We start from the raw sequence: 26,084 nt of genomic DNA, 5'->3' as shown, positions 1-26,084 counted from the left end.
TTGCCCAAACACTGTCTCCCCCTGTAAATTTGTTGACAGCTAATTTTTCACAAACTGAGATCTTTGGCCATTTGCTGCTAAGGCCAAAGAAACGTGACCAATTGCATGCACAAAGATGTTAATATGGGTACCATTAGTTTGTGAGCATAAAATCACATGCACATAAAAAAGATACCTGATTGAGTCCCTGAAAATTTAGCCCTAGTGGTTTATACTACCATATATTTATAGTCATAACTCTTTGCATTTTTGTATTGCTTAACAATGTTTTTTTATTGTGAGTTAGTAATACTACTTGAAATAGACATCTGTATAACATCTGCAGGACTCGGATTTCTTGACATTTTAAATGATTCCAGCTCACCAAAAATTGTCAAAAAGGAAGACATACATTCTATGTTATATTTTTAAACAATGAATGAATCAAAGCTGTGATTTCTAAAATAAAATATGACATATATCATAGGGAATAACATTCTGAAGAATGAAACTATCTTTGGGGAGAAGTTATTTAATTTATCATTATAGCTTTATATTTAATGCAAGTTAGATTTCAGCCATTTATGTGAATTGAATTGGGTGATATAATAGAGAAAAGAAGTTAAACTTTGTGATTTAGTGAGATGTAAAATCATATAAACAATAGCACTAATTCCTGACTCTATAATGCTATAAAACAAGGCAGTTTTTAATTGAGAAGAAAAAAATATATTTTTCAATATTATTAGAATTATTAAAGTATAAGTTGCTATATTTCCTTCTAAAAAGATATGATAAAAGTTTTTGTTTATATATTATAAAATATAATCCAAACCATTTTCTTTAAGGGTAATTCTCATTCAGTGATCATATAAACTTCTGTCTGCAAATTAGAAGAATTATTTTTTTCTTTCTTGGGCAAAATATTTTATTCTTAGGTTGTATTTTGTAGTTAAATATTTTCAAAATTCAACTTAATTAAAAAAAATCACTCAAATTATATTAGCTAGTGTTATTGAAAGAACATTTTTCAAGGAGAAAAACAATGGATCCATTTCTGGCAGATAACTGTAATGTGCTGTGAAAATAAGGTTTGGGGACCATTCTATGAACTTATAAGCTAAATCTAAAGCACCCAAAATAAACATCCTTCAGTGTCATCTAGTGTGACAACTTCTTTCAACAGAGGGGACTCCTACCATTAAATCATCTCCAGGAGTAAAAGAGAGAAAAAGAAAAAAAAAAAAATCCATCCTTGCAAACTTATCTCTGAACTCACTCATTTACCTTGAATCTTTAGGTCTCTAGCACCTCAAGGGTAGGGGGGTTACCGTTGGTTGATTTCACAGTCTTCTGTGAAAGAAAGGAGGCCTTGAATCTTGGTTTTAGTTCAGCAACAATTTTTTAATCATATATTAGACACTGAAAGATGAATAAGGTACAGTCTTTGCTCTGGACACACTTGAAATCTCATGCAGCCTTCAGGACAAACTTATGGCTGATGCACCTTTGACATGTTAATGCACCTGCCTTGTGCTCCATGTACATATACTCATATGTATATATTATTTCCATCATAAAAAATAAAATAAGCATACTTATATAAAAATAAAGGTACATATATTTTCATCTTTACTGGCTTCTTCCCTGTGCTCTTTTGTACCTCTCTCCTTGCTTGGCCATATTATTCCCCTTTGAAGACTATTGATTAGAGAGAGGAACATGTGACTCAGACGCCTGCAACTTTATGAGGTAAGTGCTGTCTGAAGACATGTGCATAGGATATTCTGGGTGCATGTGAAAGTGTTCGTTACTCCTGTCCGACTCTTTGCAACCCCATGGACTGTAGCCCACCAGTCTCCTCTGTCCATGGAATTCTCCAGGCAAGAATACTCGAGTGGGTAGCCGTTTCCATCTCCAGGGGATCTTCCTGAACCAGGGATCAAGCCCAGGTCTCCCTTACTGCAGAGATTCTTTACCATCTGAGCCACATAAAAGAGAAGCAAATCTGGGGGTGAGGTGGTAAAGAAAGACTTCCTGGAGAAGAGGATATGGCATCAGGAGAACTTGGATCAAGATGGGAAGATGACTTTTAGGAGCAGGGATTAGCATGAACAAGAGCTGGAGTCCTGCAGCCGATTATCAGTATGAAATGAGGTCCAGAGTCTCGGAGGAGTTAGGAGAGATAGGATAGGTCAGATTATTGTCAGATTGAGGAATATGGGCTTGATTGAGGAGTCAATATTTGTTTTTGTTTTTTTTTTTCAAAGAAGCCTAACTACTCAAGTTCCCAGAAGGCTCCTGTTTTATGGCAGCCTCTGTTGTAAGGACTAGGTACAGAGACAGCTTCAGAACAGGGCTTGGCAAAAGTTAGTATAAGTTTAACAGACAGAAGAAATTGCCACTTCTTGAGGAATCTCAGTAATGTACCTTCAACTTTTTACTGAAGAACTTTTGACTTGGTTCAGTAGGAGGAATCGAATTAAATTGTTTTATGGTTCTCATAAATTGTCATCTGATTAAAAAAAATACCTAGACATATGGATGTCTCCTTTGTATACAAGAGTATATATCTCATTTAGCTGAGAATCATAAATCATACCACCGGACACACCGTAATGGGTAAATCCCTCTCTATGCACTGTCTGTAATTTATTATTTGGGACACATGTTCCAGAACTGGGAAATGCCCACGTTTGTTAGCCATGCATGCCAAATTGCAATTTGTCCCACCCGTTTGTGAAACTCATTTCCCATTCAAGCTGTAGTGTGAAGTTCATGGCAAGGGTAGAAAAGCTCCTGAGTGTTTTCTCAGACTTTTTAGATGAAGGGAGACCTGGGGTCAGGAGGCCAGAGTGGTAACCAGGAAGCACAGAGGAGAGGTTCTTTGCTCCTTTTACTGCCTTGGAGGTATTTTTAGTCCCACCTTTGGCTTAACCTCACTGGTCTCCACTCAAAGAAGAATGCTGAGGAAGGAAAGAAACAGGGGAAGTGGACCTCCAAAGTGTCTCATTCCAGATCTGCCCTCGGTTTAGGCAGGATTGAATAATGCAATTTGAATTGTTTAGAAGTGGATCTTTCTATTTATTTACTTTTTCTGTTGGAGTATAATTGTTTTACAATGTCATGTTAATTTCTGGGGTAGAATGAAGTGAATCAGCTCTTTGTATACATACATCCCCTCCCTCTTGGACATCCCTCTCACCCCATTCATCCCACCCCTCTAGGTCATCACAGAGCTCCAAGCTGAGCTCCCTGTGTTATACAGCAACTTCCCGCTAGCTATTTATTTTACACATGGTAGTGCAATGGCACCCCACTCCAGTACTCTTGCCGGGAAAATCCCATGGATGGAGGAGCCTGGTAGCCTGCAATCCATGGAGTCGCAAAGAGTCAGACACAACTGAGCGACTTCACTTTCACTTTTCACTTTCATGCACTGGAGAAGGAAATGGCAACCCATTCCAGTGTTCTTGCCTGGAGAATCCAAGGGATGGTGGAGCCTGGTGGGCTGCCATCTATGGGGTCGCACAGAGTCGGACACAACTGAAGCGACTTAGCAGCAGCAGCAGCAGCGAATATATGCCCGTGCTATCTTCCAATTCGTCTCACTCTCCCCTTCCCCTCTGTGTCTACATATCCATTCTCTATATCTGCGTCTCTATTCTTGCCCTGCAAATAGGTTCATATGTACCATCTTTCTATATTCCATACATATATGATATTTGTTTTTCTCTTTCTCATTTACTTCACTCTATATGACAGACTATAGGTCCATCCACATCACTACAAATGACCCAATTTTGTTTCTTTTTATAGCTGAGTAATATTCCATTATATATATATATTATATATAATATCTTCTTTATCCATTCCTCTGTTGATGGACATTTAGGGTGCTTTCCTGTATCCCAGTGTTCACTGTAGCATTGTTTACAATAGCCAGGACATGTAATTTGAATTTGACATCCCCATTTCCCTGCCTCTATTCATGTTTAATATATGGGAGACATTAGTGACCACTCCCAAAGATTTTTTTTTAACTTGAAGAAATGATATAAAACTGAACTTCTATTCTTTGCAGTTCTTTGGGTTCACAAGGTCAACTTATTTTGTACCTACTCTATAGAAATTATAATTTTAAGTAAATTGGTAGAGTCTGAATAACTGAGACCTCATCCAGCTTACAGCCTGGGAACACTGACGTCAAAGTCAATTACATACTTAATCATTTAATAGGGCTGTAAAGAGTCAGACACGAGTTAGCAACTGAACAACAATGAACAATCATTTAAATAATTGTGGAAGCTGCAAAGGAAGAAAAACACTGGGTGCTATGAAAATATACAGTAAGGAAAACAAGTCAGAGGCTCAAAGGAAGGCTATGACTCTATGCTATGACTTTTTGACTGAGATCTATGATGAATATGCATTAAACTAAGGAGAAAGCAGAAGGTGAAAAGAAAAGCATTTGATTAATCAAATATTTCACATACTCAAACAATGCATTTTCATTAATTATATGAGTGGCAGGTCATACTAATTAAAAAGCACCATATCACCTTGATTTTTTTTGTAGAAGAATAGCTTAAGTTACCATCTACTACTTATGTATATTAAGGGATTTTTTTTAAAAGAAATGATATCAGTATAATAGTCACCTTTTGTATCCCCAGATGGACAAGTCTTTAGTTCGGGCTGTGAAATGGCTTCAATGTAGTCAGAGGAAATAGGCTGTAACCCACAGGTTTCCTCTGGCTGAATCAGCAAACCACAATCCTGCATTAAAATGATAAAAGTTAGCTGTCATAGTAATTAACCTGACCTGTAGTAATAAAAGATCAAAAATAAGACTTTCTCTGCCAAATGACATTTATGGATAAAAGGGAACAATCCATGTTTACCCTTCTCTTGATATTTATTCATCGATAGTTGTTTTTGCTATTAATAGCTGCTTCTATTAGGGGATTCATATAAATTCTAATGATAATCTTTATTTTGGCATTGATAGTCATGTTATTGCTCTGCCAATTTTTAAAGAAATAGGTGTTAGTTATTTAAAAAAAATATACCTTTGTGTTGTTGACTCATTAAAAAATATAACATAGTATAACAGAGGACAATACATCAAGGGGGAAAAATGTGAAGTTGTGAGATAACAAATAGGAAATACTTGGGGAGAATGTTAATTTAACAGATGCATTTCATTTCAACACACATTTATTTAAGATCTATGATTTGCTAGAAATGGAATCGAATATGTATATTTTATCTAAAACATTTTACATATTTATGAAAGTAGGTAGGTAACAGCTCATTGCAATAAAACTCATTAGAGAAGAGGCATGTTCTGCACCAAGCCATGCCTTCTGTAGTCTGCCATATGCATTGGGAGAGAGGCAATTCATTGGCTTTGAAATCTCTCCTGTTCTCCAGTATATCATCCTTCTCTTGTTTTCTCTTAGCTTATCCTACAAAGCTGTAGGCACTTGTACCTGTCCTATGTCCTTCTAACCGACCTCATCTGGTTCCACTGCCACCATCTCACTGGGTTCTCTCAGAGTACCATGATTCAGGTCAGGTCAGCTTAAAAATGCAATAATATCTGTTAGGAATGCTTTCTCGGAGAAGGCAATGGCACCCCACTCCAGTACTGTTGCCTGGAAAATCCCATGGATGGAGGAGCCAGGTGGGCTGCAGTCCATGGGATCGAAAAGAGTCGGACACGACTGAGCGACTTCACTTTCACTTTTCACTTTCATGCATTGGAGAAGGAAATGGCAACCCACTCCAGGGTTCTTGCCTGGAGAATCCCAGGACAGAGGAGCCTGGTGGGCTGCCATCTATGGGGTCGCACAGAGTCGGCCACGACTGAGCGACTTAGCAGCAGCAGGAATGCTTTCTTCCTAATTTTGCATGGAGAGCATCTTTTTGTGTTTGAGGTCTCTTGAAATGGCAGCACAGTGATGCATCAGCTTCTGTCCACATCAGCATCCTTTGTTTCCTTCATCGTCTTCACCATTTGGTAATTGCACTTGTTATTTGTGCCTTTTCCACTAGACTGAATACTCCATGAGAATGGATAATTATTTCCCTCACACATAAATCCCATCCCTGGTGTACAGTAGACAATGATAAATATTTGCTGAACATGTAAAAGGTTAGAGTTAATTGTCCCCCCTTTCATATCATGCATTCTCAGTAATGGAAAGAAATAATTGGTTTGACCTCTTCTTTGCTCTGTATTTCTGCCTCTAACCAGCAATTTCTAGTCACCTTCTCTCACACTTTTAAACGTCCTAACCGCCAACTCAGATTCCTGGATCTCACACAAAAGATCCAGGGCATCAGGGAACAAAAGGAATCGGAGTAGTGTGAGGACTTTTTAAGATCTTGATTCAGTACACATATTTTCATTTTTTAATTCATGACTGAAGCTGAAGTTTAGGAAACTGTTTAAAATTAGAAATATGATTTGTGTTAAAATGTTCATTATATTATAATAAAGCAATTAAAATAGCATAATATTTATAATGATGTGAGAAGATGTAGTTTGAATAAACTTCTATGAATGACATATGTTCATGTATGTGTGATACCTATCTATTCATCTATCTATTCATTTGTTTTTAGTGGAGACTAGACCTTTGTTTAGGTCATACCTGAATGGTCTAGCGATTTTCCCTACTTTCTTCAATTTGAGTCTACATTTGGTAATAAGGAGTTCATGATCTAAGCCACAGTCACCTCCTGGTCTTGTTTTTGTTGACTGTATAGAGCTTCTCCATCTTTGGCTGCAAAGAATATAATCAATCTGATTTCGGTGTTGACCATCTGGTGATGTCCATGCGTAGAGTCTTCTCTTGTGTTGTTGGAAGAGGGTGTTTGCTATGATCAGTGCAATTTCTTCGCAAAACTCTATTAGTCTTTGCCCTGCTTCATTCTGCATTCCAAGGCCAAATTTGCCTGTTACTCCAGGTGTTTCTTGACTTCCTACTTTTGCATTCCAGTCCCCTATAATGAAATGGACATCTTTTTTGGGGTGTTAGTTCTAAAAGGTCTTGTAGATCTTCATAGAACCATTCAACTTCAGCTTCTTCAGCGTTACTGGTTGGGGCATAGACTTGGATTACTGTGATATTGAATGGTTTGCCTTGGAGACGAACAGAGATCATTCATAGGAATACCAGACCACCTGATCTGCCTCTTGAGAAATCTGTATGCAGGTCAGGAAACAACAGTTAGAACTGGACATGGAACAACAGACTGGTTCCAAATAGGAAAAGGATTGTGTCAAGGCTGTATATTGTCACCTTGCTTATTTAACTTATATGCAGAGTACATCATGAGAAACGCTGGACTGGAAGAGACACAAGCTGGAATCAAGATTGCCGGGAGAAATATCAACAACCTCCGATATGCAGATGACACCACCCTTATGGCAGAAAGTGAAGAGGAACTCAAAAGCTTCTTGATGAAAGTGAAAGAGGAGAGTGAAAAAGTTGGCTTAAAGCTCAACATTCAGAAAACGAAGATCATGGCATCCGGTCCCATCGCTTCATGGGAAATAGATGGGGAAACAGTAGAAACAGTGTCAGACTTTATTTTGGGGGGCTCCAAAATCACTGCAGATGGTGACTGCAGCCATGAAATTACAAGACGTTTATTCCTTGGAAGAAAAGTTATGAGCAACCTAGATAGCATATTCAAAAGCAGAGACATTACTTTGCCAACTAAGGTCTGTCTAGTCAAGGCTATGGTTTTTCCAGCAGTCATGTATGGATGTGACAGTTGGACTGTGAAGAAGGCTGAGCACCGAAGAATTGATGCGTTTGAACTGTGGTGTTGGAGAAGACTCTTGAGTATCCCTTGGCCTGCAAGGAGATCCAACCAGTACATTCTGAAGGAGATCTGCCCTGGGATTTCTTTGGAAGGAATGATGCTAAAGCCCAAACTCCAGTACTTTGGCCACCTGATGCGAAGAGTTGACTCTTTGGAAAAGACTTTGATGCTGGGAGGGGTTGGGGGCAGAAGGAGAAGGGGACGACAGAGGATGAGATGGCTGGATGGCATCACTGACTCGATGGATGTGGGTCTGAGTGAACTCCGGGAGGTGGTGATGGACAGGGAGGCCTGGCGTGCTGCGATTCATGGGGTCGCAAAGAGCTGGACACGACTGAGCGACTGAACTGAACTGAGACCTTTATTTAAGGCCTTTATTAATGGCATTATATATCTATCAGATTTTTAAAAAATATGTATATCAAATATTAGGGAGGGCATTGAGAAATAATTACTATTATACACTGTTGATAAGCAATGCAAATTAGTTCAGCTTCTTCAGAAGGTAATTTACACTAAACTTAAAAATTCACAGATTCCATAGCCCCAAAGTTAGAGTTCTTAGAGTCTACTCCAGAAAAACCCTCACGCAATGCATAAAGAATATGTATAAAGACAGATCTAATGGACTAAGATGGGAAGATTTCCCAGGCATATAATTAAGAAAACAACTGAAGACCTTGTTTCATTCCAGAATAATATATTCCAGATGAAGCACACTGAGAACATGCCATGCAGTCACCTAAACTCATTTCATGCTGAGATGTTGTGTTCAATCTACTAATAATGCAAATAATGCTGAAAAGTCTGGATTTAGATAAAAGTTTGCCTAAAGATGATTGCTTGTTTGGGGTCTCTGGGGTGGGCAGGTGTATGATAGTGTCCTAGTCCTCATTGGGAGGGCATTAAAAAGAGCCTAGATCACAGGTGCCGAAGTCCCAGATGGTCTCCTCTGTCAAAGTTGGACATGTCATTGGTCTATCAATCAATCAGATTGTTAGGTGCACTGATGGCTTGTCCTGTGAGGAACCAAACTCAATTTTCGATGAGTGGATGTGGGCTATTTCAGATACATTAGTCACAAGCAGCCTTTTCGAGAGACTATATCTGAACTGAAGGATATGAAAATCCTTCAGAGGGGATGAAGACTTTCAAGCAGAAGGAATTGCATGTCAAAGGTCATAAGGTGACTAAAGGATTTATCTGACCTCTTAGGCACAAAAGAAAAACAGTACTGAAAAAACTGATATGCTGATAACCTATATGTCATTTTTTTCTTAAGCTGCACCTCCGAGGTTATCTACCCTAAACTCCTCTTCAGAGGAAGAATGATAATCCATGATGTAGTTCTGAACAATTCTGGATACAGCTTTCCAATAGAAAGATTGATTTAATACCTAGAACCTGCAAAACGCCTTGCTGTGAAAGCAGGTCCCTGACCTCAAGCATAATCCAGCTCATCATGATAAGTTTCTTCTTAATCCTGAACTGAAATCTCCATCTTATTTGTTCTAATTGTCCTCTTTGGTGCAGCTTAGAACAAAGATATTGTAACAATATAGAAGCATGTTCTGACCTGACTTCAAAGCTGCTGAAACAAATGACTGACAATAGAGAATGATAATATTTTTAAATGTTCAGTGTTGACACTTACTGAAAACCCAGGACTCCACATATAAGCCTATGATAACACAGTAAACATAATACAGAGCACAGAGAAATGTAGTGTAAGTGGGAGCCAGACAGGGTGACCACTTCCGCTGCTTACAACCCTGGTCAAACCAACATGGAAATATAACATGCAGCCAAAATTCTCTCTTCCTCTAAGTATTTATGAAACCTGTTCTCAGGCCACATGAATCATTGACTATCCCTTTAGATCTTAAAAGTGATAAACCTCACTAACAAAAAATTAAACAATTTTTGAAAGGGAAAAACTCATTAGCATCCATCATTCTTTCTTCACTGGTGTGATTAGTAATTTGGTCAAGTTCAGGCATAGTCAAGTAAATGAATAATAGCTCTTCTGGCTTGGAGCCCCTTAATCTAGATATGGAAATGGCAGAATTTAGCAGAGATGCTTAAAATTAACCCCAGAAAGCTCCACCTTTAGAGTGTATCCCTTTGCTGGAGACTTCATAAATTCCTGAATGGACTGTCAGAGCTTTCAATACAGTGTAACAAGATAATTAACAGATTTTCTCATTCAAACATGTGCAGAGTGTATATGTATATATATATATATATATATATATAATGATTTTTAAAATGTGCTTAACTTTTCATGAAATGCCTTAGTGACTAACAAAAGATATTAAGGTGCCCTTGGCTTTGCTCTCTGCCCTACCCATGAATACACGGCCACTGTTCTTGTTACCAATTCTTCTGGAAGTCCATCTAGTTTTTACAGAAGTATTTGGCCACAAAGGAATTAGTAGTTTTCATTTTTAATGTGATTTTGCTTTGTTTTTAGAGCAATATCAAATTGCTATTTGATCTGGTGCGTGTGTGCTTAGTTGCTCAGTCATGTCTGACTCTGTGACCGTTTGGACTGTAGCCCATCAGGCCCCTCTGTCCATGGGATTTTCCAGACAAGAATACTGGAGTGGGTTGCCATTTCCTCCTCCAGAGAATCTTTCCAGCCCAGGGATCAAACCTATGTCTCCTGCATTGGGAGGTGCATTCTTTACCCATGAACCATCCGGGGTAGGTATCGTTAAACCTTACCTACTTTCTGGCCCCATAGAATCATTCTTTTAAGATCAAACAGTTTTCCCTTTCTTCCACTAAATAATGAAAAATGTCCACATTTTAAATTTTAAAATATACAGCCATTCCTCATGACACCCAGCTTTTCCCAGAGGGACCCATTCCCTTTCCCTGGGATGATGCTATTTTTCGTAAGTTAGTCGTGACCGCTCAAACCTGACAGTCTTGGCACAGTTGCTTCTCCCAGAGAGGCAGAATCCTCTTTCAGATTAAGACTGTTTCTTTTCCCATAAGACACAAAGTTCCTGATGAGCTAATTTCACTATCTTGTTCCAAGGGGATGAATTATTTTCTATCTTCACATTTTCTCTAAATTTAACAACTGCTTTCCTTGTGTTGTAGTCAGCCAGCCATAAAATAGTAGCTATTTTGAGATTCATAGTATCAGACACTGAATGAATGTGTATAGAATAATCAGCTGAGGTATACATTAGCAATAAATCATTATAGCATAGTCCATCTGAAATCGTCTTTTACATACTACAGTGATCCTAAAACTGAATGTTTTTCATAAAGAAAAGAATGCATTCATATAAATGCATATTAAAGGGATTTATTTACTTTTTAGAAGATAATTGGAAATAACTCACAAATATAATTATACTGCTAAGATTTAATCCTACAAATACACTTGGTAAAGTTTACAAAGATTCATGTGCAAGGAAATTTACTAGAGCACTTTGTGTAATAACAAAAAACTTGGTACATCTTAATTGTTCATCAATAAGGAACTGGCAAAACAAGTTATACGTCCATATGATGGAACACTAATTTTCCGAAGAGAAGAATGCAGAGTAAAGGTATGGAAAGACAGATATTAAGAGCAATAAAACAAGTTTCAGGACATTAAATACATCGTGACCTTATTTAGTAAAATAAAGTGCTAGAAATGTGCATATGTTTGACTGTGCATACACAGATTCCAGAAGGATACACTGGGAAGACTGAACAATGGCTCTCTTGGAAGATTAAGGATGGTAAGCTAGAGATGGGGAAGCAAAAATGAACTATTTTGAAGATTTTACCATTGGTATGAATCAAGTTTGTTTTTTAAAAAATACAAATTTAAGTAAAGAAAATAACATTTAAAATGGCAAAGTAAAAGAATAGGACATCAGAAAAGTATTGGCAGCTCCTTTGAAGGTATATTAGTTTCCTATGGCTCCTGTATAGTACTACAAACTGGGTGCTTTGAACAAGAGAAGTTTCTTTTACAGTTCTGGGAACTGGAAGTCCAAATCAAGACATTGGCAGGTTTGGTTCCTACTGAGGGCTGTGAAGGACTATGTGTCTGCATAGTCATTTAATACTGTCCTGCGTCCACAGAGTTAATAATTTATCAGAGGAAATATAACAAAAAGGGAATTGAGTACATGGTTCCAGGTAGAAGGAGGAGCATGAAACATTCTAAAACTGAGTGAGGATTATAGCCATTCAAGTTCCAAGTGCATTGCATTTGGAGAACAAGACAGCAAATAGATAGAGATCAGTAAAATTATTTTGGAATCATGATTTTAATCCTTGGCTCACTCTAATGACACAAAATTTAGGATCATGGCAATGAATGAAGCTTCTTTAATTTTCTTCTGTTTAAAAATTCTTATCAGAGAAGTTGCTAGGCTCTGTCCTCTTTTATAAAACTTATAAATTTCTTTTACTAAGCAGCTGCTTTTTTAAGGGACAGTACAAAATTAAACATTTTTATGGAGGAGTAAGGGACATTTTGACTTTAGTTTGTTCTAATAAAATATTTGCAGTGAACAAGGTTTACCTATATAATTGCCTTATTTTAAATTTTAATGAAACTAAGTAGCCAGTCAAGTCATTCTACTTTGTGCAAAAGGGACCTCTAACAACACTGCTTTAAAAGTTGATATGTTTCAATGCTTGATGTTATCCTGTTCTGGACAAGATCGGGTGCGTTCAGGGTGGTATGGCCGTAGATGTTATCCTGTTTTAGTAAGAGTTCAAGTTTTCAATTTTAATTGTTTTTTAAAAATAATAGAACTTGGTGTTAGGTAGCCGAATTGTGTATGAAGTTTTGAGTTGCTGTTTGTATTTTGGGCTTCATAGCCTTATTTATAACACATTAGAATCCAAGTAGTAATGAGCTATCATATAAGATAACATCATTGTGTGTGTTTCTTTCCTTAAATAATCATCAGCTGAAAAGTGGTGGTATATTATCCTAAGAATTCTTAGTCCCCTATGAACTCAGGAACAAAGGAAATTGAAGCAAATTATAAACAGATGAATTAGCTCTAGTCAATTAAATTTACTAATATGACCTCAATATTTGGAACACTTCTTTATATTTCTCATGCATTACAAATCCCTCAACTAGCAATATACAATTTTCTCTTTTTTTAATCTTAAATTGTTCATTTGCTAAGTTGTGTCCAACTCTTTCTCCACCCCATGAACTGTAGCCTGTCAGGCTTCTCTGTTAATGGGATTTTTACAGGCAAGAATACTGGAGTGGGTTGTCATTTCCTCCTCCAGCAGACCTTTCCAATCCAGGGATCGAACCCATGGCTCCTGTCACATCTCCTGCACGGCAGGTGGGTTCTTTACCATTGAGCCACCAGGGAAGCTCTGTTGGATCTCCAAATTAAACAGAGTGAGGCCAATGTGGTCTTGCTTGCTGGAGTCCATTCTGAAAGGCACCCTCTATTCTCAATTTAGAAATACATCTGAGTCTCCAGGATTTGTAGAATTTGGACTGGAAAATCTAGTGAGACAGGGGCCTGTGAAATGACTAATGCTTCCCATTTCCGGTGAGCTCCAAGGAAAGCAGCCTTTGTTGTGGTCTTTCAACACTTTTGGTTTGCGTTCCAGATGGAGTCCAGAAGGGTAGATGCGAATGCAAATGAAACAAAGAAGAATGATTTTATGTCTGGATATTTGAAGAACTTCAGTTCTTTTTGATTTGTGAACAAAGAATGTGGAATTGTTGCTGAATGTATAATCATGGACTCTCTTGCACGTTGAAGAAACTGGATCCATTTGGGAAATGACAGAACAATAATAACAATGACGGAAAGAAAAGCTTATTTCATATTCCAAAGGAGCAAATTAATTATTTGTAGACTGAAGCAGAAATACTACTGTGAGTGAAAATAGGCAGTAGGCTACAGAGATATTTTAAAAGATGTGTATTATCAAGAACATGACACCAAACATAACAAATGTTTGCCACATATAAAACAGCAAGCAGGTCTTCTCAGGAAACAGTGATCAGTCACAGTGACCATAACGGCTACGATAAGTTTTGCAACATGGACTGCCCCACTTATAAATAGTCCACTAATAAAGTATAGAAGGTTGTGATTGTTAAAAATGCAGCTCTTGGGACTTCCCTGGTGGTCCAATGGTTAAGATCCTATGTTTCCAGTGAAGGGGGCACAAGTTCAATCCCTGGTCAGAGAACTAAGATCCCATATTTTGCAGTTTTCCTAGCTCTGGTAAGAAATACAAATGGCACACATAGAGCTGAATATTTTAATAAAACATATAGTTACAGTAGTTCTGAACATCATGGGAGCACTTCCTGACTTCATTCATCGTGGTAACTTCTATACAAAGACGCCTGCCCCGATACACACCTACACACGCACACACAGGTACACATACAGTGATCCTTAGAATTGTGAGACTTTAAAACCTACGGGAGCTTAAACCAAGTGACATGAAATATGTTAGGTTACAAAATAATGCTATCATTACATGTCTCAATTTATAAATTCCGCCTCCTTTGAGACTGTAATAGTATTTTTAGAGTACTAAATAGCATTTATAAAGACTCACTAATCAGCAATCTGTACATCTACAGTTAAGCTCAAAGCACGCTATATGTAGCTAAATTCTCTTTAGAAGAAATGCTGATACACCCAAAACTGAGCATCAAAACTGCTGTGATATTATAAGGCCAAAATTTGATATTACTTTTTAGTATAAACATATCCTGATCACATAGAGTTGGACACGACTGAAGTGACTTAGCAGCAGCAGCAACAACAATGTAAAATGAGATACCTATAAAAATAATTGTGCTATGACAGGAAAATCCTTTCTTTGCATAGTCTTATATTTTAAAGCATGTTAATCAGACTAAAGGTCATCCCCCTAAGATATTTCGTAGTTACACAGGAAAAATGTAACTTTCCAATGGAGAAACCCAGTGAGCACTACCCTCATCAAGTGATCAAGAGAAACACATCATTTCTGCAGTATTCTTGCCACAAATGTTGAGCTTCATCTAGTAAGGAGAAAACATGATACAATGCAAGATTGAGAGGCAGTCTGCAAAATAACTGACCTGCATTATTCTAAAGTATCAAAGTCATGAAAGATAAGGAAAGACTGTGGAAGTGTCATAGATTAAAGAACATAAGGAAAATGACAGCTAAGAGCAATTAAAAATCGGAACGGAAAAAAAATATCATTGGAAAAACTAGTGGAATTCATATAAAGTATTTGGTTGAGTAAATGTGCTGTGCCAATATTAGCTTCTTAGAATTGATAAAGGGCCACTGTCATATAAAATGTTAATATTAGAGAAAACCGGGTAAGGGTATTTAAGAACTTTCTGTAACTCTAACATTAACATTAAATGTGAAAATATTCATTTAACTTGATCACCATATTTTAGAATTTTCTTGAAGGGCAAAAAGAATGTTCTAATCAGTCAAAGCCTTTTACAAAGTTTTGTTGGAGTTCCTTTCATACAGCAGAGCAAGTAGCCACATCTTATTGGTGTTCCTCGATATCCCATAGAGTTTGATCCACAAGTATTTTGCTCTTAAAATTTATAGGAATTGTGGGAGGAGAGTGTACAGGCTAAAGAAATACCTACTACCCTAAATAGGTGCTGCTGCTGCTGCTAAGTCGCTTTAGTCCTGTCCGACTCTGTGCGACCCCATAGATGGCATGCAGCCCATCAGGCTCCTCCATCCATGGGATTTTTCAGGCAAGAGTACTCGAGTGGGTAGTTCATACCTATTTATGGACTAACTCTTCAGGAGATAAAAATGTCCTGGTGAGCTGGCGAGGATCAAAGGAAATGCCATTTATATTGAATAAACAGAGAGCCTAGGGACTTTCCTGGTGGTTCAGTGGTTAAGACTCCATGCTTCCAGTACAGGGGGTGCAGGTTTGATTCCTGGTTGAGGAACTGCATGCCATGAAGCCAAAAAAAATTTTTAATCAAAAAATTAAAAAAAAAAACAGGTTATGCCAAGCATGGGGGAAGGGACATCCTACATACCACTGCACTGAATCTTTACAACAGCTTGAAGTGCATATTTTCCTTATTCAACAGATGAAGAAATAAAGATGTGTAGAGTTTCATAGAAGCTTTCCTGAAAGCAAACACCTTAGCAAGCAGAGTAGCTAGAATTGGAACACATAGGTCTATCTGACTTCAAGCGAAAAACAAAACAAGATAAAATAAAACACACTGTACTAAGACATGAAGATCATGTTTATGAAACATTTAGACCAATTAACTCTTCATCAGGAAAGACTCTTTTTTCATGGCTACAGATGGCATCTCTAAACATAACCAGCTGCACTTTAAATGCTTACAGTTGGTCAAAAGTGGGGACTAGGCAAGGGTGTGTATGATTCAGGCCAAATCTATTCCCTCTGGTGGAAAAATAAAAAGCCTCCAAATACCTTTCCAGCTTATGGTTTCTTACTCAAATAATTTTTTATTTTTGAATACTAGCACATTAGAAAATTAATTGTTAGCTAAAGACAACATTGATTCCCATGGTAGACAATGAATATTTATTACTGCCTATCATCAAGGAATACAGTTTTCACGTGATTTTCAAAGCCATCAGTACTCATTTGTCATGTATTATAGTTTATGACATCTATTCATTTGTTTGTTTCAATTGATTCCTTTAACAGACATTTGATCAGCATCTCCACAGGCCAGCCACAGCCCCTGCCCTCATGGAGTTCTAGCAGAGAAAACAGATATGTAAACACACAATTGCTGCAGAAAGCACTTAACAGTGGTAATGAAAATAGTTCTGGACACAAGCTTGGCACAAAGGAATAAGATCGATGCTGTTTTACAAAAGAGATTATAACTGGAAGTCTATTGGAGCTCACCAGGCAGATGGGAGCTGGTGGGCTTCCAAGCAGTGGAAACAATGGAGCCAGGCAGGGGTGATGGTGGCTCAAAGCAGCTGATTTCCCATTCTAATGCTTACAAAAACGTGGGCATCCTTTATATCTGAAGACTAACTGCACCCTAATTTATAAATCGCTGTTTTGTTTTGTTTTTTTCCCCTTGCTGTGACTATTAGCTTGGGATTCAGTCCTCAGCCATAAAATGCACAGTACTATCTGGAGCAAATTGGGAATGGATTTTGCCTACTTGTGTTTGTGTGTGTGTGTGAAGTCGCTCAGTCGTGTCCGACTCTTTGTGACCCCGTGGACTGTAGCCCACCAGGCTCCTCTGTCCATGGGATTCTCCAGGCAAGAATACTGGAGTGGACTTGTGTTTGGGGGCTGTGCAAAAACATATGGTGTCAGTTACAAAACTCTGAAGCAGTTTATCTCAGAACCTACTCCCACCATATCAGCTCAGGCTTTGATAGTGTCAGTTATCAGCAAGCTTGCCCAGGAAGGAGTGGGCATTTTCCTGTGGAACATGTGCTATCTTCCTTGGCATCCAGTACAAAATTAAGGGTTGCCCATTTTAATGGAGGAACTTAAGACTCCATGACCCCATTATAAGCAGGCGTCCTGGAGAAATTTCAAGATATAAGATTATCATTGAGTTTGTCTTAAATTCCCCAGGGGTTTTACATGAGCTCATTATTTCCTGAACTTGAATACTGTGGCCATGATTTGATCATTACTGGGTAAGTGGTTGTCACAACTCCCTGTGTGGGATGAAATACCTCTTTCATTCAAAGCCAAGACTGATGAGTGAGTCCTTCTAGATCACATCTCTCTAAGTCTCCACAGCTTTAGCCTCCAAAGGCTGCTGTGGTGTGTCTGCCCCAGGATGCCTCCCTCGACTCAGCTGAAACCACTGGGTCTTTCCTCTGCCCAGCGGACCTGCCTTCTGCCACTGCTTCTCCATAATCCACAACCACGTGGCATTTCAAGTTGATCTCTACAGTATGTCACTTCTTTGCATAAGTCAACAGCTGTTGTGGGATTCCGCCGTCACCAATCAGATATGCTTGCCTGGCCTTGCAGAACCAAGCTGTAGGGAATGTTGCTTTAAAGTAAGAGGCCTGGCTTTGTTCTAGAACTCTGCAGTTGTTACCCTGCCCAGATCTGATACTTGGTTGCTCCTCGGTGTTTTATCTTTAAAAGGCCATCTGTGTTGGACTCCACTGTATTGACTGACTTTGGCAGGTCAAAACCAAAACAGACATAGCACTTGGCAGGCTTAAATCTCACTGGTTTCCCCTCCCTTATACCAGGTATTCTTTGTCATGGGAGCTGGGATAAGACTAAGTGGTTTAACACTTAAAGCTGATGACTGGGGAAAAAATAATATCTAAGAGAATAAACTGTTCTATAGATTGGCCACTGTTTTTTTTTTTTTTTTTTTTAATCATTCCTATGGTGTTTCATGGGCTTCCCAGGTGGCACTAGTGGTAAAGAACCTACCTGTCAACGCAGGAAATGGAGGAGTCACAGGTTCAATCCCTGGGGCTGTAAGAGTCCCTGGAGGAGGGCATGGCAACTCACTCCAGTATTGTTGCCTGGAGAATCCTATGGACAGAGGAGCCTCGTGGGCTACAGTCCACGGAGTCACAAAGACTCAGACATGACTGAAGCAACTTAGCAGGCATGCATGCATGGTATTTCATAAAGTTTCAAAATGCTAATTCTACTCTAAAATCTTTATTGAAATAAAAATGATATAATAATTCAGAGAAGGCTATGTGTTTCCCAAAATATGTTCCATGAAATACAGATTTATGGGAGTCTAGGAAGTAGGTATTAAGTCAAAAAATAATGGCATAGACCAACTAAACTAATTTTTGGCAAAAACTTTAGATTTTCTTATTTTCACTATTAGTAGTGCAGTGTTCTACAAATAACTTTTTATCATTTAATAAAGCTGATTCTGAAAAGTGTTTAACAAGTTGTCACTGTTAATACTACAGATAATTCAGCTATCTCAGAGCTTTAATTTTCTGAGGAAAAAGTCACTTTTGAATGAAATCTCTTCAACTATGTCTTAATGAACCCATGATCAGGAGAATCTCTTGAGTTGGTCAAAAAGTTCATCCGGGTTTTCCTGTAATTACCAAAACTTTTTGCCAATGCAATACATAAACTTAGTTGTTTTGATGACTAGTTTGTGTTAAAAATACTGAACTAAGAAATAGTATGAGATCACTTGTTTCTATGATGAGGTTGTGAGTGAAAATCTCATATGTGGCAGCAAAGACCAAATCAAAAGAAAAACCACAAAGCTATATGGAAACAATTTACAACTTATTCTTTTTAAAAATAGTAAAATCATTTACTACTTTCTAAAAATTATAAATAAAAGGAATATTCTGTGATGACAGACATCTGCCTGGCATAACTAAGAAATCATTCCTGGGAAAGAATAAGTTCTTGAGTTAGCTGCAAGTTTTCCTTTTATAGTAAGTCACATATTATGTACATGATATAATCCTATTCTAATTCATTTCTTTGTTCATTTATAGCAAGTATCCTGGGTATCAATAACAAAAGTCATTATTCAGACTGTACACTATGCTACTAAATTTAATTTTTAAAGTCAGATTTCTTTTCTGAAAAACATCAGTCACATTTATTTGCTACATCAGATGTTATCCATTATTATGCCCCTGAAATTGGTTACATACTAAATAGTTCGCCTATGAAGTCTGAGTCCTAGAAAACAGGGTCATTGGGGCCAAGGTGGCACATGAAAAAGGAATAGAAGGGTCTGGATTTAATACGATTAGTAGTATGGTGGTTAAGGGTGAATGCTATTGTGTAAGACTGCAGAATTTAGATTTTGGCCCTACCATTTTGTAACCCTGGTGGCGCAGAGGTTAAAGCGTCTGCCTGCAGTGTGGGAGACCTGGGTTCAATCCCTGGGTCAGGAAGATCCCCTGGAGAAGGAAATGGCAATCCACTCCAGTATTCTTGCCTGGAGAATCCCATGGACGGAGGAGTTTGGTGGGCTACAGTCCACGGGTGGCAAAGAGTCAGACATGACTGAGCGACTTCACTTTCACTTTGTAACCCTGGGTAAATTAAACCCCTAGTTGGGTAGTTTCCTCTTTTGTGAAAGCCTGCCTTACAAGACTGTTGAAAAGATTAAACACATTAATACACATAAACAATGAAGATCTATGCCAAAACCAATACAGAATTGTAAAGTAAAAATTAAAAATAAATAAATAAATTAAAAAAAAAAATCATGCATGATCCACAATGAGGGCTCAATAAATGAAGCTATGATGAGAACTGAATAGCACGTGCCAATGGGCACATTATGTACATTATACAACACAGCTATGAGTTAGAAGGTGTTAGTTGCACCAAGAGTAATTCTAAACAAATAACACTTAAGTAATTTACCACATGTGTGGTCAGACTTCAGATACAAGTCTGTATGATTCTAAAACCCATACTCATTTCCTTATGTCATTCTGGAATTTAAAAAATCTGGGTTAACACTAGGTTCTATTGAAGAGAAACTAAAGAGCCTCTTGATGAAGGTGAAAAAAAGAGAGTGACAAAACTCGCTTAAAACTCAACATTCAAAAAACTAAGTTCATGGCATTCAGTCCCATCATTTCATGGCAAATAGATGGGGAAAAATGGAAACAGTGACAGACTTTATTTTCTTGGGCTCCCAAATCACTATGGATGATGACTGCAGCCATGAAATTAAAAGACATTTGCTTCTTGGAAGAAAAGCTATGACAAACCTAGACAACCTATTAAAAAGCAGAGACATTACTTTGCCGACAAAAGGTCCATATAGTCAAAGCTATGCTTTTTGCAGTCAGTCAGTTCAGTCACTCAGTTTTATTCAACTCTTTGCGACCCCATGGACTGCAGCATGCCAGGCTTTCCTGTCCATCACCAACTCTTGGAGCTTGCTCAGACTCACGTCCATCGAGTTGGTGATGCCATCCAACCAACTCATCCTCTGTCATCCCCTTCTCCTCCTACCTTCAATCTTTCCCAGCATCAAGGTCTTTTCAGATGAGTCAGTTCTTCACATCAGGTGGCCGAAGTATTGGAGTTTCAGCTTCAGCATCAGCCCCTCCAATGAATATTCGGGACTGATTTCCTTTAGGATGGACTGGTCGGATCTCCTTGTCATCCAAGGGACTCTCAAGTGTCTTATCCAGCACCACAGTTTGAAAGCATCCAACTTTCACATCTATAATACTGGAAAAACCATAGCTTTGACTAGATGGACCTTTCTTGGTAAAGTAATGTCTCTGCTTTTTAATTGGTCATAGCTTTTCTTCCAAGGAGCAAGCATCTTTTAATTTCATGGCTGCAGTCACCATCTGCAGTGATTTTGGAACCCTCCAAAATAAAGCCTCTAACTGTTTCCATTGTTTCCCCATCTATTTGCCATGAAGTGATGGGACTGGTTGGCATGATCTTAACTTTCTGAACACTGAGTTTTAAGCCAACTTTTTCACTCGCCTCTTTCACTTTCATCAAGGCTCTTCAGTTCTTCTTCATTTTCTGCCATAAGAGTGGAATCATTTGTGTATCTGAGGTTATTGATATTTTTCCCAACAATCTTGACTTTCCTTGGTTTTTCCAGTAGCCATGTACAGATATGAGAATTGGACCATAAAGAAAGCTCAGCACCGAAAAATTGATGTTTTCAAACTGTGGTGCTGGAGAAGACTCTTAAAGAGTTCCTTGAACTGTAAGGAAATCAAACCAGTCAGCGCTAATGAACCTTGAATATTCACTGGAAGGGCTTATGATGAAACTGAAGTTCCAATACTTTGACCACCTCATGCGAACACCCTGATGCTGTGAAAGATTGAGGGCAGAAGAAGAAGGGGGCAACAGAGGATGAGATGGTTGGATGGCATCATTTACTCAATGGACATGGGTTTGAGCAAAATCAGGGAGATAGCAAAGGACAGGGAAGCCGTGCGTGCTGCAGTCCACAGGGTCACAAAGAGTAGGACACGACTGAGGGACTGAACAACGATGCTAGCCGTGTAAATGGGACATTTAAATTACTTTCTCTGAGCCTTGGCTCCCTCACATTTAAAACAGGGATTTATTGTTCATATACACCTAGCATTGTTTCCATTCAAAAAATAATGTGTCAGAAGGCACTAGTCCTTTGTAAATCACAACAGTGCTTTTTTGTAAATTCTTGATGACCACTATCTAATCTATTACTTATCAACTGGCTGAATATACATGTAGCAGCAGTGAACTCAATTAAATATCTATATAACTTAAATTTTCTTTGAGTTGGCTTAACATTTTCAGGTTTCCCCCAGACCATCACCGCTTTGGGGAAGTTTCTTACATACATATGAGAAAAAATTATTATTTTTTATTTGCAGTTAAGTTTTATGAAAAACCAAGATTAAAAAGTATATATATTTCATTTTTAATTCTTTAGGTTGCAAATAAAAATCATTATTTTTATTAGACATTCAAACACTTTTCTCATATTTTAAGAACAACTGTAAATCACTAAGAATTAGAAGATGGCTTGATATTGTCAAGCAGTATTAAATGGTACAAGTAGGTTGCATGCTAAGAAAAAAATTATTGATGAAACTGTATCTCCCAGGATATACATAGGAACAGGGAACCAAGGATATTCCCTTCTTTATGGAATAGGAGAGAAAAACAATGTTTTAAAGACCTGCTTTTAAATAGCACAACTAACACTAAATCATATTGGTTTCAATAAGTCAACTGTAAGTTAAAACCATTTACTTGAGGATTGAGAAATTATTGTGCTCCTTTTTGCTATTACTAATCTTTAAACTTTTTAAAAATCACTTTATAAGTGTTAGCTTATTTAATTCTTAGTGAAATTAAACAGCAATAAACAGTTAGTCTTCTGAAGCCACAGGTTCCCCATGTGTGGAATTAACCACTGATCAAAAATATTCAGGAAAAAAAGGTTCCAGGAAGTTTCAAAAAGCAGAACTTGAATTTGTCACGCTATTTACACAGCATCTACATTTATAACTATTTACATAGTGTTTACATTGTATTAAGCACTATAAGTAATTTAGAGATGATTTTAAAGCAGCAGTTCCCATCCTTCTTGGGGTTCTGTGGTGTCTCAGTGGGTAAAGAATCCATCTGCAATGCAAGAGGAGACATGGGTTCTATCACTGGGTTGAGAAGGAAGATCCCCTAGAGAAGTAAATGGCAATCCACCCCAGTATTCTTTCCTGAGAAATCCCCATGGACAGAGGAGCATGGCAGGCAACAGTCCACAGGGTCACAAGAGTAGGACATCACTTAGCAAAACTAAACCACCACTCAGGGATCAAACCCATGTCTCCTGTGTTGCAAGCAGATTCTTGACCTGCTGAGCCATCTGGGAGGCCCCAAACCATGCCCACACCAGGGACCAGTTTTGTGGAAGATAATTTTCCACAGACCGGGGGAGGGCGTGGTTTGGGGATGATTCAAGCACATTACATCTATTGTGTACTTTCATGCCACTGCTAAGCTGACAGGTGGTATGGGTCCATGGCCTGGAGGTGGGGACCTCTGATTTAAAGAATACAGCAAGATGTGTGTGGATTACATAAAAATCCTACACCACTGAATATACATTTAAGGCACTTGAGTACTCTCAAAGCAGATGCCAAAGGATGACTCTATATGTAAGTCCTTTCTAATGATTTTAAAAACACCTACAGTCATTTCCATATTAGAGAAATAAAATGCATTATGAGGAGAAAATAATTAAAATTAAACAAAAGATAGAAAGCTTCAAACTTCAAATGTGACTTAGAATATCCATTGGTCCTTTTTTTAAAAAAAAAAAATACAAGAATAATAGAAACCTGTGTCTTCTGAAGCTTTGCCTACCACAGCAGCCACTGTCTACTTGAATGCCACAGAGAAAGTCATTTGGAGTTCTTTTTGGAGGCTGCATATAAAGTGTTAACATAAGTGTTGATGGAGGCTAAGTTTTCATTTTGTAGCCAAGAAATTATTTCTCATTCATTTACTCAGAGGTCATCTGTTGTGCTCTACCCATATGCAAAAAACACAGAGATGTATGTGATGAAATAACCTTAGTTTTCAAGAGTGTTAAAAGGAGGTCAGATTTGAAGGATGTGTAGGAAGAGAAGAGGAAACAAGTATTTTCAAGAAAGGGCAATAAATATGCATGATCTAACAATTAGAAAGGTGTGGTATATTTTAAGAACATCAAAGACAGAGGTATGGTTCATCTTTAGGTTTTGTGGGAAGTAGGAACCAAAGTACGCAGTGATAAAAACTATACCAAGGGATTTGGATTTTATCTTTTCTCTCTCATTTACTTAATTATTTGCTAAGTATCTATATTCACTATGAAGCTGGAAAATAAAAAATAAAATACAAAAGTAAATATAAAGTCAGGTAACATTTTGGCTTTACCCATGCTTCTATACAGGCATCCTGTTCCACCTGTGTATTATACACATATTTATTACATGTGCAACTATTTACTGTTCACCATATTTTATCACCATTTCTTAAATCTTGATAATATATTATGAACATGATGGAAGAATATTAATGGTGAGAGGGTGGAGTAGGATCTTGTTATACAATTAGATCTATTGTTTAAAAACACATACAGAAACTAGACTGGAGACTTCTGACTCTAGAGGCAGGAAGATGGGTCAGGAAACTATTAGAAACGTTCAGGGAAAGGAATGAAGGGCTGAATTAGGATGATGAGAAAGTGGCTAGGATACAAGAGGTGTGTAGGAGGAAGTTATAAGCAGAGAAGGGGAGAGGGAAAGGGTAACTTTTGGGAATCTGTGGGCTCCTGGATGGAAGGGAAAGGTCTGGATACAAAGTGAGGTGGAGGGGGAGGTGTTCAGCTTAGGTGTTGAACTGGAAATATTTGTGAAATATGCACTGACTGTCCATTGGACAGTAGGATAAAATACTTAAATGTAAAACTCTAAGGAGAAGACAAATACAGCAATATATATCAAAATACAGTTTCTCCAAGTCAGAGTAATGTTCCTTTGACTAATCATTCACTGTGGTTAGGAGAAGTTGCACAAGTCCACCCGAGAAATGATTTGTCACATTTCTGGGATGGTGATGTGCTACCATTATTCAACGTAGTAAAAATTTACTGTCTCACTAGTGGGTACAGGCTCAGATCCAAAGTTTTTGGCCTGACAATCAAAATCCTTTACAACTGAAACGAATCTTTCTCACTTGAAGGCCTTTTCCCTGTTGTTCCCGTCATCACCCTGTATTCCCCACACAATCTACCTGTTGTTCCCCTACGCTGTCACCCCTGTCTAGAAGTCCTAGGATGCTTGGGGCCACACAAAATTGTTATGTTTTGTGAGAGGTCTTTCTTGGTTCTCACTCCCCTTCCTGTCCAAAAGGGGCTGTTCTCTTTGCTGCACTGTCATAACACATCACCTTTATCAGACATATCATCCTCTGTTATAACTACTTGTTTATAGGTAGGTATACTGTTCTCTTCAAGTTTCCTCAAAGATTGATACTTATGTATCTATATATTTGTTTTTATATATGTATATGTGTATATATGTATATGATTTATTCATCTCTCTCCCCTCATACATATATACATATATATGAGCAACCCAGGGGGTCTAGTGATAAAGAACCCACCTGACGATACAGGAGACATAAGAGATGCCAGTTCAATCCCTGGGTTGAGAAGATCCTCTGGAGGAGGAAACGACAACTCACTCCAGTATAGAAAAACATAAACATAAATATAAATATAAATATAAATATAAATATATGCTTCCCTGTTGGCTCAGATTGGAAAGAATCAGCTGGAAATGCAGGAGACCCAGGCTTGATCCCTGGTTTGGGAACATCCCCTGGAGAAGGAAATGGCAACCCACTCCAGTATTCTTGCCTGGAGAATCCCATGGACAGAGGAGCCTGGTGTGATACAGTCCATGGGGCCGCAGAGTCGGACACGACTGAGAAATTAACACTCACTTCATATACCCCAAGAGCTAGACACCTAAATAGTATACAGACAATAGTATCTACTGAGTAAATATGGGTTTTAAGTCACTTTGTTTTGCCCAGTATGTGATTTGCATTAAGCCATATATTTAGTCAATATTAAATATCAATTCAATTCTGTTTCAGCTTCTTTGTATGAAATGATATGTCCTTTGGTAAGAAAAAAACCTGAAATTAGTGCTATGGCGAGAAGAATCAATATCTCTCAGTGATGTACATAAGTTAATGGAGCACCTCCTTGTACAAGTTTTTGTCAATATGTCTGAAACCTG

General features: G+C 38.0%; 1 protein-coding gene across 2 annotated transcripts in view; it reads right to left on the bottom strand.

Moving 5' to 3' along the window:
• Positions 1 to 26,084, bottom strand: part of CPED1 (cadherin like and PC-esterase domain containing 1) — a 326,436-nt gene that overhangs the window by 47,086 nt on the left and 253,266 nt on the right. For both annotated transcript variants that reach the window (XM_040259514.1, XM_040259515.1), the window contains one exon: positions 4,641 to 4,758. In XM_040259514.1, the coding sequence (XP_040115448.1) occupies positions 4,641 to 4,758 (118 nt within the window). The remainder of the gene's footprint in view (positions 1 to 4,640; positions 4,759 to 26,084) is intronic.

This window comes from Oryx dammah, unplaced genomic scaffold (assembly GCF_014754425.2).
Source record: "Oryx dammah isolate SB20612 unplaced genomic scaffold, SCBI_Odam_1.1 HiC_scaffold_18, whole genome shotgun sequence".
NCBI lineage: Eukaryota > Metazoa > Chordata > Mammalia > Artiodactyla > Bovidae > Oryx > Oryx dammah.
This window is presented reverse-complemented; position numbering and strand designations above follow the sequence as displayed.